The sequence below is a fragment of the Octopus bimaculoides genome, chromosome 4 (genome assembly GCF_046866305.1).
Source record: "Octopus bimaculoides isolate indiv1 chromosome 4, ASM4686630v1, whole genome shotgun sequence".
Classification (NCBI taxonomy): domain Eukaryota; kingdom Metazoa; phylum Mollusca; class Cephalopoda; order Octopoda; family Octopodidae; genus Octopus; species Octopus bimaculoides.
The window spans coordinates 1,547,418-1,562,888 of record NC_142931.1 but is presented as its reverse complement, the minus strand read 5'-3'; the positions used below and the strand labels follow the sequence as shown (position 1 = coordinate 1,562,888).

The 15,471-nt window shown below is 38.0% G+C and overlaps 1 protein-coding gene across 2 annotated transcripts; it reads left to right on the top strand.

Moving 5' to 3' along the window:
* The first annotated feature begins 4 nt into the window (after positions 1-4).
* On the top strand, positions 5-13,245 carry LOC149135861 (uncharacterized). Of its 2 annotated transcripts, none has more exons than XM_089350146.1 (3): positions 5-142; positions 8,824-9,068; positions 12,910-13,245. In XM_089350146.1, exons 1-3 carry the CDS (start codon positions 136-138, stop codon positions 12,943-12,945), a joined length of 288 nt encoding a protein of 95 aa, XP_089206272.1. In that variant the 5' UTR covers positions 5-135; the 3' UTR covers positions 12,946-13,245. The 2 variants fall into 2 exon arrangements, with proteins under 2 accessions (XP_089206272.1, XP_089206273.1); XM_089350147.1 differs by lacking the exon at positions 5-142 and adding an exon at positions 8,564-8,701 and having other exon boundaries at positions 12,910-13,008.
* Positions 13,246-15,471: the final 2,226 nt, after the last annotated feature.

Sequence of the window (15,471 nt, the reverse complement as noted above, 5' to 3'; positions counted from 1 at the left end):
CCTCACTAGTCTCTACTGCCTTTCTCTCTGCTTTTCTCCCTCTCTCTCTCTCATTTAACTTTTTCTTACATTTTATCTACATAAACTTTCCAGTGTCGAATTCAGGACACATCGTCAGAAGAAGAAAGCCCAGAAATGCCAGGTTAGTATTTATTTTATATATACTTTATTTGAAAAACGAAAAAAAATTTTTCAAATGAAATAATAAAAAGTAGGCCCCTCGATTTAACAGCCAAGTTTCGCTTCCGGGTTAGATTTGAACCTTTTACACTTAAAAGTAAGGATTTTCCATCCAGCAGTCCTGTCACTTCTCCCAAACCCTCAGAAAAATACTTTTCACCTTTTTATATGCCGATAATTTGTCTCTTTAACAGCTCCTTAAGACGATCTTTAAACTTTTAGTTCTTCACTCTGTGGCTGGTGAAAAGTTTTTTTTTATTTTAGCGTACCTGCACAAGTGCGTCGAATTTGTTTCCTCATAACTTTCAGGAAATGGATATTTTTAGATAAATTTTTCTATAGATATGCTTCAGATTTTGATAACATTGGAATTTATGGTACTACTAAAGCAGCGCGGACCCGGTCGTCCGCGCTAGCTAGTCGTGAGTGGTCGATCCTAACCCTAACCCTAACCACGTATTCATTTGCACACGCGGGTTAGGGATAGGGTTAGGATCGACAACTCAAGACTAGCTAGCGCGGACGCGCGACTGCGCGTTCGGGTCCGCGCTGCTTTAGTAGTACCGAATTTATTGTGAAAAAGTTTTTCAGTGAGTGGGGATAATTTGCACGAGGCGGCTTTGTTTCCTCATAAAGTTTCCTCATAATAGTTCCCCACTCGGTGGTGTTTCGGAGCAAGTCGTCCATAATTGTTTCATTTTTCTCTATTATGTGCGTATGTGCATCCGTAGATTTCTATTGAAGTAATAAGCAGAAAAGAGAAGCCATCATAAGAAAACTTACGTTAAAAATAACATGCACACGATTTTTTTTTCTCAATAGAAGTAAATTCCAAAGTAAACGTTTCTAGTAGAGAAGTAGAAGAGAACAGAAGCAGCGTATTACTTCATTACAAATCTACGGATGCACATATGCACATAATAGAGAAAAATGAAACAATTATGGACGACTTGCTCCGAAACACCACCGAGTGAGGAACGCTTCTCAAAAATAACCTGCAGTTGTTTCCTTCAAAATTCCTACATGCTCGAAATGTACATACATCAAGGTATATTTGTAGAAAATTTCACGAAAAAATATTCATTTTCCTGGAAGTTAAGAAGAATTTAAGTGGACTCTGTTGGAATTTCCGAAAATTGGGCACTGTCATGGTATTAGCTGTCAGAAGTGAAAGTAGAAAAATCTGACAAGGAACGTTACTGCTGGTTTGAGTTGATTCTTTGGCTACTGACAGCTAATACCATGACTGGCCGGAGCGAGCTATCTGTCTGTCTGTCTGTCTGTCTGTCTCTCTCTCTCTATCTATCTATCTATCTCTCTATCTATCACTCGAAAGTTATTGGAACAAATTTGACACCTATATCCATGCGTTTGAAAACACACAGAGTATAAGGGTACTACTAAAGCAGAGTGGTCCTGAACGCGCAGTCGCGCGTCCGTGCTAGCTAGTCGTGAGTGGTCGATCCTATTATTTTTAAACTTCAAACTTCATTTGTTTTCTATTTTGATAAATTCTCTCTGTTGAAAATTATATTTTTATATTTTAAATAATTTGCAATTTCAGAAAATGTATTTTTATATTAAATTTGCATTTTCTAATTTGATAAACAGAGATGAACGAGTGATAGATAGATAGATAGATAGAGAGATAGTGAGATAGACAGACAGACAGACAGATAGATAGCTCCGGCCAGTCAGTAGCCAAAGAATCAACTCAAACCAGCAGTAACGTTCCTTGTCAGTTCTACTTTCAATTCTGACAGCTAATACCATGACAGTGCCGAAAATTGTCCCCCACCCCCATTCCAAAACACTTTCACCGGAAATTTTTGTATATTCGGAATCTACATAATAAATAATATATGCATAGAAAATTTCATTAAAAAATATTCATTTTTCTGAAAGTTATGACCTTCCAAAGTTGGGGGGTACAACTCTGTAGTTATGCTTAATCTTGTACCTCCCGATCCGATTATATCAGAATTTTGTTGTGAAAAACTTTTTCCAAGAGTGAGGAGAAGGGTTTCGGAAAATTCACGCGTGTTGACTTTGTTTCCTCATAACTTTAAAAAAAAAAAGCCAGATATCTTAACGAAATTTTCTCTAAAATACCTTTCAGGGCATTCTTTCGTTTTGACTCGACGAAACCAAAACAAAAAGTCGCTTGTTTCCCTGACAACTCGACAATTCACTTCAGATATCTTCGTGACTTCCATGAAAAGCTGATGAAAGCTAATGGGTTGTGTGTGCATGCATGTTCTTGCCTCTCTGTGTGTATGTGCTTGTTCTTACGCCCCTCCCCCACAAGCTATCACGGAGGTCACGAAGATATCCGAAGTGAATAGTCGAGTTGTCAGGGAAACAAGCGACTTTTTGTTTTGGTTTCGTCGAGTCAAAACGAAGATTACATATATTGCAATTATTTAAGAATTTAATGTGCAAAAAAAAGTGGGGGGGTCGCACTAGCACACATCACATCTATCTACAAGACATTTGAAATTTCAAATAAAATTGTGTACACTTGTGTAGGTATGTTTCACAGAAAACTTGTTTCACAACAAATTCTGATATAATTGGTATCTACACCATCTGGAGCGTATTTGTAGAAAATTTAATTAAAAAATATTCATTTTTTTGGAAATTATGAGGAAACAAAGCCGTTGGGGAGGGGACACTTATGTAGGTGTGCCATTTTTCTTTTTTCCGTGGTGTTGCGGTCAATTTGTAATGGGAGCGGGGAACAGGCAAATTTTTTGGGAATATTCATCATTACCTGACGGAAGGAAAATGGCAAGGAATTATGTGATTTTTATTTATTTATAATGGAAGGAAGGTTTCTAAGATACTTTTGGGGTATCTTCCATTATAATTATTCTGTTGATTCAAGGAGCTGGAAATATGAAGAATGAAGTTCTCAGGCAGAGTAAATTCAATAACCATTTATTCACAGGTGCTTCATACAAGGGGTTTGTTTTCAGTAACCGTCTTCACAGCAGTGCATAGTTAGCCTTCTCTCCCATACACGTGAGGTTCAATAACCTCTGGAGACAATGCATGTGGTATCACAGCAGGACAAAAGTCCGCTGTGAGCTCCTGGCTTTGAAGCCTTGCTCGGCAGTCAGTGTGAGAAGAATGAGGGGGAAAATGTTGTTGTCTTTTCCTTAAATAATGGTTACAGGCGAGATCTCGTTTTTGTCTTACATATGGCAATGGTTGCAGGTGAGATCTGGTGCTGGCTTCTTTGAGCCTCGCTACATGTTCAAACTCTTTTGGTGATCTGGTAGAACTGTTATCACGCCTTTCTGAGTTCAAGTTCTGCCGAAGTCCATTTTGTTTTTCATCTCTTTCAGGGTCGATGAAATAAGTACCAGTCAAATATTGGGGTCAGTATAATCAACCAGTCCCCCTTCCCTCAAATATTCACCCTCTGTGCCTAGAATGGAAAGGATTATTTATTATTCCTCTTTCATACAGTTGAGATTCTGATTCTGAAATAATTTTTTCCCATAAATTTCATTTGTCCAGTATTTTTCTTCAACGGTTCCTTTCCATTTCCATCCCTCATCAGAGTGATGTTAGAATGACCCTCATGAGACAGATATTAGAATGACCCTCATGAGACAGATATTAGAAGGACCCTCATGAGACAGTGTTAACTCTTCCAAAAGTCTGCCATGTGTTCGGTGCAATTAAGAATTACTTTGCTGATCGAACTTTCTACATACAATATGGTGGACAAAGTGAAACAAATTTCATGGAAGTAAGTGAGGTGCTACTTTGGTATATGATTTACGTGTCATAAAACTGCTTTGGTATGTGATCTACAAGAAGAAAAGTTGTACTTATCAAGAACAAAGAAAACACCTGTAAGAAATGTATTAAATAATGAATTTTAATGATAAATGTGTTAACGATAAAATCAGTAAACTTATTTCAAATTTGCTTCATTCTAATTTCTTTATAATAATAAATGTATAAAAAATTTTAATTCTCTATTTTTTGTCTTTCCTAACTGATTTCAATTTGATTTGCCCATAAAATTAGTCAACTCGTTTCAAATCTGCTTCATTTTAATTTTCTTTAAAAATAAATGTATAAAAATGTAAGAATGTTTTATTTAAGCCATAATAAATAAATGAAACATGTAGATCACATACTAAAGTAGAATTTGACTCTTGTAGATCACATTGGCCACATAGATCGCATACCAAAGTAGCACCGTAGGTGAAAGGCAAACATGCTATTGTTAATGGTTGGTAATAATTGGTATTATATCAAATGCTGTTTGTAGTACCTGGTGATGTGTTCTGTTACAGAAGAGACAGCCACTCCTGGTCAGATGCCACAAGGATAATGTTGTTTTGAGGGTGTCGTTTGGGGCACAATGAAAGTGTCTTTTTAGGACTGCGAGTGAAAATGATTAACAACACTCACAAAGAATTAAGAGAAGCTTTATTTACTGCAGATAGTGTCTTGTGTGTTGGTCTTTGGATGAAAAATAAAAGCAGCAGTTTATACACACCGTGAAAGACTTACTACTAGGATCTAAGACAATCCAACTGGTACATAGCAACCTGGCTCACCACAACCAGAAAATAATTCTATTCATTTGTCTTCTAAATTGCCATGAAAATGGAGATTTATAGTAGCTGCTTCAGCATTCTGGAGTTACTGCAAAAAACCACCTTTGTATAGTGCTCAATGAAAAAGCTCTAGAAAGTCAAATTATGCAATGTCCTATCTTCTGAAATGACAGTGGTTTAGTTGTTTGTGCTCTGGTTTGTCTTTGGATTATATCAGTAGAGTGGAGAGGGTCTGTGTGTACAGTCCTTATTGGACCTAACATTTTAGGTTTTGCGATCACCAGCAAGGTGACTTTACGATGCATAGTTATCAATTTGGTTTTGAATCTACTACAGTGCTTAAATGATGATGATGATGGTGGATGGCCACTTGTGATTAAGAAGACCATCACTGACCATTACCAAGTAAAATGAAAACAATGTCCATGCATGAAGTTATTGAGGTCAGTTCACCTGAGTTCACATTCACAGTTTCCATGCTTGTTACAGCTCCTTCCTACTCAACTATGCATCGTAAAGTCACCTTGTTGGTGATCGCAAAACCTAAAATGTTAGGTCCAATAAGGATTGTACACAAAGACCCTCTCCACTCTGCTGATATAATCCAAAGACAAGCCAGAGCAAGACATCCAATGCCAATATGGGTCTCAAGCTCAGGAATGTGGGCGTGCCATGATCTCCAGTTCAAGCAAAAGATCCCTAAAATGTCCAATGCCGTTCTTTGCACATCTGGTTTTATATCAGAGTGACTTTCTCCTTGCGACATGTTTTACTCAAAGCTAAGGGATGCCTCACTCCAAGTGGTCTTCCAGCATGCTGCACTCCAACCCAGAATTTCTGAGGGCCTGTGCTATTGCTAGAGAGTTGGTGAACCCACTCTAGATTCATCCATCCTTTTGACACACATTCATATATGCTCACACACACACACACTTATCATCATCATTTAATGTCTGTTGTCTATGCTGGCATGGGTTGGACAGTTTGACCAGAGCTGGGGAGCTGCACCAGGCTCCACTCTGATTTGGCACAGTTCCTATTACTGGATGCCATTCCTAATATGCCAACAACTTTACAGAGTGTGGCACTGGGTGCTTTTACATGACACCACATGGGCACTTTTACGTGGCACTACACAGGTGCTTTTAGATGGCACTTTTATGTGGAACCACACTTGGCAATTTTATGTGGCACCGCCACAAGGGCTTTACACCACCAGAGGAACTGGTCTTCATGCTTTTGTTGTGGAGTACAGGTCTTCTTGAGCACAGCAAGGTGCCAGGCATCTCAATACAGACATGCCTGGCATGTCTGTATGTATGCAATGTAAGCAGATAACCAACAACGTAGGGACACGTATATGAAAATATGCTGGAGCCACGGAGGGTCCCTTTAAGATTAGATTAAATAATCACAGGTCTTCTTTTAGGATTCCAGAGAGGCACTATAATGGCATCTTCCAAATATAGATGGCATATACAATTAAATGGAAGTCCTTGGGTCATACTTCAATGAAAGCAGATGATGCAGGTTTTGCTTGGCCAAGAAAGCAAAGATCCTAAAAACATTCACTTATTCCAGATGCCTTCTTAAATTCAAAAAGTGAAACTTTTAGCTGATGCCCTCAAGATAGAAAATTTGTTTTGGAAATGTGGGCTTCCTTGTTTGTTGACTAGTGAATGAAAAATGTACATAAATTGACTCATTTGGACACAGCTAGAATCGTTATTTTGTACTCCGGTTACTTCTACCTTATACCTTTATCTCAATACTTCCCTTACACCTCTACAATACCCTCCTACCTTTCTCTCTCTCTCCCCTCTCCCTCCTCAACACCCTTTCTCATCTTTCTCTTCCACAAACCCTCTTTTAAGGACTCAGGATTTCTCTCCACCTAATTCTATTTCTTCCTTCCTGTCCCCTTTCCCTTGCACCTTTTGTCCATACTCCCTGTTCTAATGTAGGTTAGCCATAGACCTATCCCATCACTCAGTTCCCTTTTTCTTAATAACCCCTGACACTAATCCTCTTTCCTTTCCCTGTACCCTACCATACTCCCTGTCTCTAGTTAGTGATTATCCTATTATTATTATTATTATTATTATTATTATTATTGTTGTTGTTGTTGTTATTGAGTGAGGGAGCAGCGCATGCCATCAAAGTGACACTCGGGTAAAATATACGAAGCCCATTATACCCATCATGACTACCCGTCTGATAAGGGTACACCAGGCACATGCATCACAACCATATATGTGCGACATAGCGATCTCATATCAAGATAAACAGTGCATGACCTTGCAGGTGGGGCCCAGTTAGAATTTTCTGCAGTATGTCTGTCCTTCTAGCTGCCATGATTATTATAAAATATGGTGGTCAATAGACAGACAAGGATAAGGAGAAGGGCCTAGCAAGCAAATGAGGAAGGTCTACGACACAACAGGTTTTGGCGACCGCAGAGACCAGAGCAATGTTCAAAGTTCCAATGTAGACTACTGTCTCAGATGAACTACGTACACACACACAAACATATATTCATTTCTGACATATCATTTCCACAGATGTACCATTTCTATTTCTAGCAACTCGTAGCAGTTGTCAACATTTTGCATGTAGTGAAGAATTATGTGTACCAATGACAAATTAAGTCCAGTGAATAAATTATTGTTAATTATGAATTGATTCACTCATTTGTTTACTTCAAAGGCATACCCATTCCTTTTGCATCTGTTTACCATGATGCACATCTAACCACTACAGATGCATCCAGAATGCTGAAACATGAATTGATGAGAATGTAGCGACCGTGCAACCAGGAGATGGTGACGAAGGAATGGCTCTTTTAGCGCATCGCACGGTCAGCACAAATATATAAAACAAAAGATGGAATGAGGTAAAAATGAGTTAAGTGCCAACAAGAAAAGAGAGAGACTCAACCGGTAAAAAATGTATAAAAATAAGGTTTTATTGGAAGTCAACTAGAATGTCTGTGTGTGAGTGAGTGTGACATAAAACACTATAAGACAGGCCGTCGTGTAAACAAAGTGTGTGTGTATACAAATATGTGTATGTGAATGCAAGAGATACAGAGCATAGGAAAACAGTCTATATAAGGACATTAAAAGTTCAGACACAAGGATGTGAAATACCAGTTCGTAGCTAAGGTACACAGTAGTTGAAGTGCTGTACCAAGAAGTTGTGGCGTTGAAGGCAGAGCCGAAGAAAGACACATGTCGTGTAAAAAGTTGAGGCTTCAATGCTGTTGCCAGTTACTTGGTACAGGAGTTTGTCGCAGGTTGAATTCTGGCTGTTAACCTTGGTGAAGCATTTCACACAAACAGCGTGGAGAAAGTTATGTTAGCGTTGCTGGATTGGTGTGTACGTTGAGACATCGGTGTAGACACTGGCGACGAAGAAGCTTGTAGTAAACAGATGAACAGTGGTGTTGGTTCTCCAGTGGAGTGGAGTCATGTCGTCGCTGGAACTGGCTGGTGCTCTGTGGTCAGCGGCTAGACCTCAGAAGGTCTAAAGTCATGACAAACTTTAGCGCAGACAAGCTAGCTATTTATAAGAAATAATCGGCTAAATCAGGGGTTCAGAAAACTGTTCTACGTGACCTTATCAGAAGGCTGTGATTGGTTGGTTTGCACCCTGGCGCAAAATAGAACAAGATACAAAAATGCGCCAATACCAACCAATCAGAGTGGTGGACACAACAGGGTCCAAAGATGTGGCCGAAGGCTAGCTATTATCTGCTACGTCCGCATTCACATATATATAACTGAGAGAGAGAGAGAAACTTCGCTACAAGTAGGACAGGGGTTTATAAGGATGGAGGTACAAGACAAACCAGCTCTGAGAAGCAGGGACCATTATGGTAGTGATAGAAAAGATAGAGGAGACAGTATGTCAGAGGTTGGGATGTGTCTCTTAGGGAGGTAATGTTAAATCAGTGACGAGGCTTTGTATGTCATTGTTATTTCTGAATCGTTTATAATGTGATGGTCAGTGTGACACTTAATAATATAAGCTGAAGGTGGTTTACTTATTTTAATTGTAGGTTTGTTTGACGGCTCAATATGGATTATGGTGGTTCGAGACTCGGTATATACACAACGTGATTGCGATTTACTTATTTCTAATCTTGACATTTCTACCCGAGATACTGAAAACTGTAATGGCGGTTCTTTTCAAAAACGTTTAGATGAATGCCTGCAACTATGGATGCAACGTAAACCTTGTGATTTAAAAGAACGATTATATAAAATTTTAAAGGATAGCAACTTTAATTATATTGTCCAAACGGTAAGACACTTTGGGGAAATATTTGCAATGTATTTTTTTCCTTTGTTGAGAAATAATCTGAAATCAAGGGAGATAACTGTAACATAGCTCGCAGTTTGTAGTTTCTGGTTTGCTATTTTCATTATTGGAAATGTTGCTGTACTAAGCTTGGCTTTTCATCCCCGTGACGTTGATGAAATGTATTTGGTTCACATATTATCTTCTATGCATATAGCAAAAAGGTTATTCAGTAAACTGCCACCAACCTTGATTACTGCCCCCATACAGTGTTGATCAGGTGATCTTTATTCCAGTTAGCCATAATGTACCTTATGGTAGACATTAATAAGGGACCTTGCTATTGTGGGCATGCTTGTTGGTCTCCCTCTCAACGGTGTCCCTGATGTAGAAGTCCATGGGGACTTAAATGAGGAGAGCTAAGAGGCCAAATGTTAGGGGTAATGAGATCAAGAAAGTTTTTGGCCATTCACTCCAGAATCTTGCAGGTTGTGTGAGAAAAAGAAGAAGAGTTTCGCTGGGCGTAAGTCCTTCCTCGAGCAACTCTCTCGGTTGAGGGCTTCACACCCATTGTTTTCATAGCTCTGAAACCTTGTGGGTAAATGTGAGGAGGTATGGCATGGCCCTCGTTGCTCATGATCCCCAAGACATTCCCAAACGATGGTTAATTAGCATGCAATCCAGCAGGGACTTCACTGGTGTTGTTCACTTTTTGATCTTGGACACCTGAGAAGAGCCAGAGCATGTCAGGTTCCTCGGGGTACTTGAGTTCAATCAACAAGTGCTTCGACCTGATCACACAATTCTCCTGGGTCTTACCGGACATGAACTGCCCTCTTCTCATAAAATAGGATTTGTACTCGAATTCTTCCCACACCACATGTCTAATTGTTAACTCTGTCACAGAGTGATGATTGAGAAATTAATAATTTAAAATTTTACCTTATTGAAAATTGAATAATAAATTTAATAAATTTCTAAATAATATTTTGATTTTTTAAATATTTGTGATTGAATTATTATTATTAGGTTATTCCGAAATTAATGGCCGATTTCAGAAACATAATTTTATTCTGGAAAAATTAACAATAAAAATGTTTTGATTAGTCAAAGTATGAGCAGTGAACATCTGTGCATCTCTGCCATCAATCAATGAGATTATTTATGCTTCGTTAATAAAAACTAATTGGCTTTGATGCTAAGAAATCTTTGAAAGCTGATTCCACTTCTGGTTTGGACCTAAAAGTTTTATCACTTAATTTTGAGGGGGTGACATGTTTCACCTTTGTATAACCTACCACAGCTGCATGGGATGGAGTACACGCAGTCTTTGGTCATATTCTCTTCTATTGTTGGTTTTACTCGAAGGAGATATTTGTGAAGTGTTGTATTACTCTTGACTACTGTCCTGATGTCATATGGGCCACATATCTTTTGTATCTTTTTGGAGAGGCCTTTCACATAGGGTAGACAGACTGTGGATCGTTTACTGGTTTCATCTTCTCTTTTCTTCATAATGTGAGTTGATAGTATGTTTTTGGGGGTAGTCGTTGCTTAATAGATTGTTACTGAGCTTGATTATTTCTTCGTGGTGTGCATCACGATCGCTACTTATATTCATTGCTCAATGTTTTAAGCACTGAGCAATCCCTCTCTTTACACTGTATGGATGGTGGGAATTGAAGTTAAGGTATCGTCCAGTGAAGGTCGGCTTGCAGTATACGTATGTCCTGAATCCATACTTGGTGCCTGTTATTAACATGTCCAGGAATGCCAGCTGATTGTCTTTTACCAGTTCCATTGTGAACTGTATGGATGGCTTTATTGAGTTCACATGATCTAAGAGTACTTGGACATCTTCCTGGTGGGGCCAGAGTATAAAGGTTGTCATCAACATATCGTAGCCATAGTGTTGGTTTTAGTGGTTTTGATCCTAAAGCCAAATTCTCAAAGTATTCCATGTATATATTGGCTATTACTGGTGATAATGGTGAACCCATAGCTAAACCCTCTTCTTGTCGATATATATCAGTGTCCATACTGAAGTAGGAAACTATTAAGGAAGGATAGAAAAATATTAGATCTATAAGCCAGGGAGAAAAACTAGAAGTAGTTGATGGCTTCTGTTACCTAGGTGACCAAGTCAGTAGCCGGGGTGGGTGCTCTGAAAGTGTAGCTGCTAGAATAAGAATAGCCTGGGCAAAGTTCAGAGAGCTCTTACCTCTGCTGGTGACAAGGGGCCTCTCGCTCAGAGTAAAAGGCAGCCTGTATGACGCATGTGTATGAACAGCCATGCTACATGGCAGTAAAACTTGGGCCATGACTGCTGAGGACATGCGTAAGCTCAAAAGGAATGAAGCCAGTATGTTCCGATGGATGTGTAATGTCAGTGTGCATTCTAGACAGGATGTAATTACCTTGAGAGAAAAGTTGGACCTAAGAAGCATCAGATGTGGTGTGCAAGAGAGACGATTGCACTGGTATGGACATGTGGCGAGAATGGACGAGGATAGCTGTGTGAAAAAGTGCCACACCCTAGCAGTTGAGGGAACCTGTGGAAGAGGTAGACCCAGGAAGACCTGGGATGAGATGGTGAAGCATGACCTTCAAACATCACTGAGGTAATGACTAGTGGCTGAGACCTTTGGAAATATACTGTGCGTGAGAAGACCCAGCAAGCCAAGTGAGACCATAACATGTGGCCTATGCCAGGGGTGTAACCAGCCCACTTATGTGTACCTTTCCTTCGTTTGACACTAAACTCTGCTTGCGAAAACCTGTTGAGGCAAGTGAAATCGAAATCAAATTCGATGACTGGCATCCGTGCTAGTGGAGTGCAAGAGCACCATACGAGTGTGATCATTGTCAGAGCAGCTGACTGGTTTCCGTGCTAGTGGCACGTAATTAGCACCATTTCCTGTATTCTAAATTTTACATTTCAAAAACTTGGAAAACAAAAAAAAATTTTAATTTTACATTTCAAAAAAGACAATGATAAGAATAAAAAAAATGATAATGAAAGGAAAACATTGATAAATATTATTTAAAAAAATAAAACTGTAATTGTATTTATTTAAAATTTTAAAAAAATTGCCCCATTTTCATTAGGAATTGTCAATATTTTGATAATAAATTGATAACTGATAAGCTTAACTTTATTTGTTACTCATCATAAATGAATGATATTTTAATTATAAAACTTGTACTAATGATTTTCACTTTTTTCTTTAAAAATAATTTTTTGGTAAAAAAGTATAGAACTATATTTGTATGGTTCAGTGCCTTTCTTGGCTGCAATGCTTACCTGTTTCCAAATGAGATAATATTTCCTCTTGGAAGGACATATTCTCCATGCAAAGCTGGAAATGAGTCACATTCGGTTGTATGACAGGGAGGTCTGTTTACATCTTGTGATGTCAAGGCAAGGCACACACTCACACACAACAGCCATGCTCTGCTTCACATGAGCAGTAACAGCGTAGAATACGTGCATATATGCACTTTGTGCCCACATTCACATACATTGAGCTTCATGCAGTTTCTGTCAACCAATTCTCCTCGCATGGCATTTGTTTCTCCAGGGTTATAAAAGAAGATACTCACCAAAATTGCCAAACCATGGGATTGAACCCAATACCTCGTGGCTGTGAAGTGAACTTGTTAATTACATAAACAATGTGTTGTGCTATTAAAAGGTTCAGTTAGTTAAGTGATGGGTGGTGATGTTGGTAATGATGATGATGATGGTGATGACGGTGGTGCTGCTGCTGCTGCTGATGATGAATGAATGACGGACTCCATATTATAATCCATGTTTTAATTATTTACTTATTTTTTTTTGCAGCTGGAAGATGAATTAGCCGAAGAAAATGGCAGTTAACTGAATTCATTAACCCTTTAGTGTTCAGATTAGTTTGTCAAATGCAATGCTTATCTGTTCACATTAATTTTGGTTTATTCAGGTTCAAGTGGGCTGTCCACAATATTTGCTTGTAACTTTGTTAATTTTCCACATACAGATTTGAAATTTTGCAAATGGGTGCTTATATGCCAGTGATTTATAATTACGTAATTTTAGCTGATCTTTCTGACTAAATTTGACTTTTATAGGCAGGTAAATTTAATTAACAGGTGTAAAAACAATAACATTATGAATAAACACTAAAATTCATATTCTTAATACATCTTACCTGTTTGATTTGTTACTAAAATTATCCCAGATGTCAACCACAAACAATTTTACATTTTTCAAGATGAGGTACATTAATTTGAATTAAAATACAGGTGTAATCGGTACAAGATTTTACTCTTTTTCTATATATTTCATTCAAACGTTTTCATTGAAAATAAAGTACAAAACTCTTTTACTAGTCAATATACCATTGGCTATGTACTCTTATATACAATTTAACGAATTCATTTACGTAACAGAATGCATCTAATAAAAAAAATCTCATTAACAGGTGAGACAAAGGTGAATACAGGTGTGTAACATACTGAAAATTAATATGTAGTTCTCACTTTCACATATTTATAATAAAATGAAAAGGAATATATCAAATAACATACTTACAAAATAATATAGTTACGACATATTTCTGTCATGAAACTGCCCAAAGCACCCTTTACACAGGGGCACTTTGCAAAAGGAACACATATATGAAGTCTCAATCTGATACCCCTTTTGCAGTTTTTTTCTTTTTTGCAGCAAACACAGTCTGCAAACTTTTTTTTTTTCTCCCATTTATTTTTTCCACTTTATGAAAGTCAATATTTTCTCTGTTCACATCCACCTCAGCTATAATTTTGCTTTTCTCCCAGTTCTGTGCTTTCTAGAAGAAAAGCCCTCACGTAACGGAGATGCGATGTCAATCCAAAATTTCAAGTGGTCATAGTCTTTTGGTGGCGGAGGTACTTTGTGGCTTTTTACATATACAATATATGAATTTACAATAGTTAAATTCACTGAAAACCACAAAATGTACCTTCACCATTTCTTCCCAGGTCGACCAACTGGGTAATATGCCCGATATTGGTCGGATTTATCAACCCCACCCATATATTTGTTATAACAAATATTCACGAGGGGTTTCCCGTCAGCACTAACACCAGGTTGTTCATTAGAAGACAGAAAATGCTCTCATTTCCGCAGTAGTTGTTGGCTGCCATAGTGGATCGTTCCTTCCACAAACAGTAATTAAATGTTGCGCATATTTGTTAGTTTCCTCTGCAACATTTTCAAAGAAACTTTCAGGTAGAAATAAAAAAAAATAGTCCAATGGTTGAGCATCAGGAGGTAAATTATGTTGTGGACCAGTGTTTTCTGTAAAATCAGAAATAGTGGTCGGTGTTACGATTTTTGACCATGTTGTCATGTTTACGCTATCATTTTCATCACTTTCATTTTCTTCACTTTCGTTATTAAACTCTTCCTCGTCCGACGAAAAATCACTGGTTTGCCACCCCCACCTCTCAAACTGCCCAGCCCATGCCAGCATGGAAGATACATGTTAACTTTTGCTATAATTCTACAACACTGGTCAACACACATTTTGCTGACTTTGGTTTTGTGGTTATTTTTTGGTTAATTTTGAGATGCTGATTTCAAATATGGCATCCATTTTTTCATCAGGTTTTCATTCTATAGCTTACCCCTGTTTTATGATGTATAAATAATTTATTTGGTCAGGATAGTTTACTAAGTCTTATAGCTTCAAACCATAAGTTATAAATGTCAATAGAACCTGAAATATAAGATAGCATCACCTTTTACTATTAATTTTCTAATATGATGGATAAAACACAAACCATTATACACATATCTTCATATTCATGGAACAGATTTCTGCTTGCAAGAGTGTCTGGAGTGTTTCATGTCTACACAGTCTCTTTGAATAATATTCCAACAGTCGTCTGCCATCAAGTGTGTGTTCCATTGGCCTTGATATCTCTCCTCCAAAATCTTGATTCTTTGATGTAAACGCTCACCAAGTTCATTGCTCATGTCTCCAAGACTAGCAGGAAATTCATCGAGATGGCTACTGAAGAATTGAAGCTTTATGCTTCTGTTGCAGCCTAAAGGATGAAAGTTGTCAACTAATGTCTCCACCAAATCCTTGTAGTTTGCAGCCCTTTCACAACAGCCCCAAATGAATCCCATCTTCTTTTTTCTATGTCAGCCATCAAGCTTGAGAAATCCTGACATTTTGTTAACTTTCAGATTTGTGGCCCATCAAAACCACCAGCCGTTATTTTATCATAACTTAGACCAGAATATGTTGTACATATGAATTTGAAACAGTTACTCTCCACATTACGAGCTTTGACAAATTACTTCATTAATCCTAGTTTAATATGATGAGGTGAAAAGATGATTTTCTCTCGCTCAACAAGTGGTTGGTGTTTG

What these genes read in the sequence shown, in the direction of transcription:
- LOC149135861 (XM_089350146.1), top strand. An exon ending in TTAATTATATTGTCCAAACG is followed by an intron (nt 9,069 to 12,909) that starts GTAAGACACTTT and finishes TTTTTTTTGCAG; the next exon opens with CTGGAAGATGAATTAGCCGA.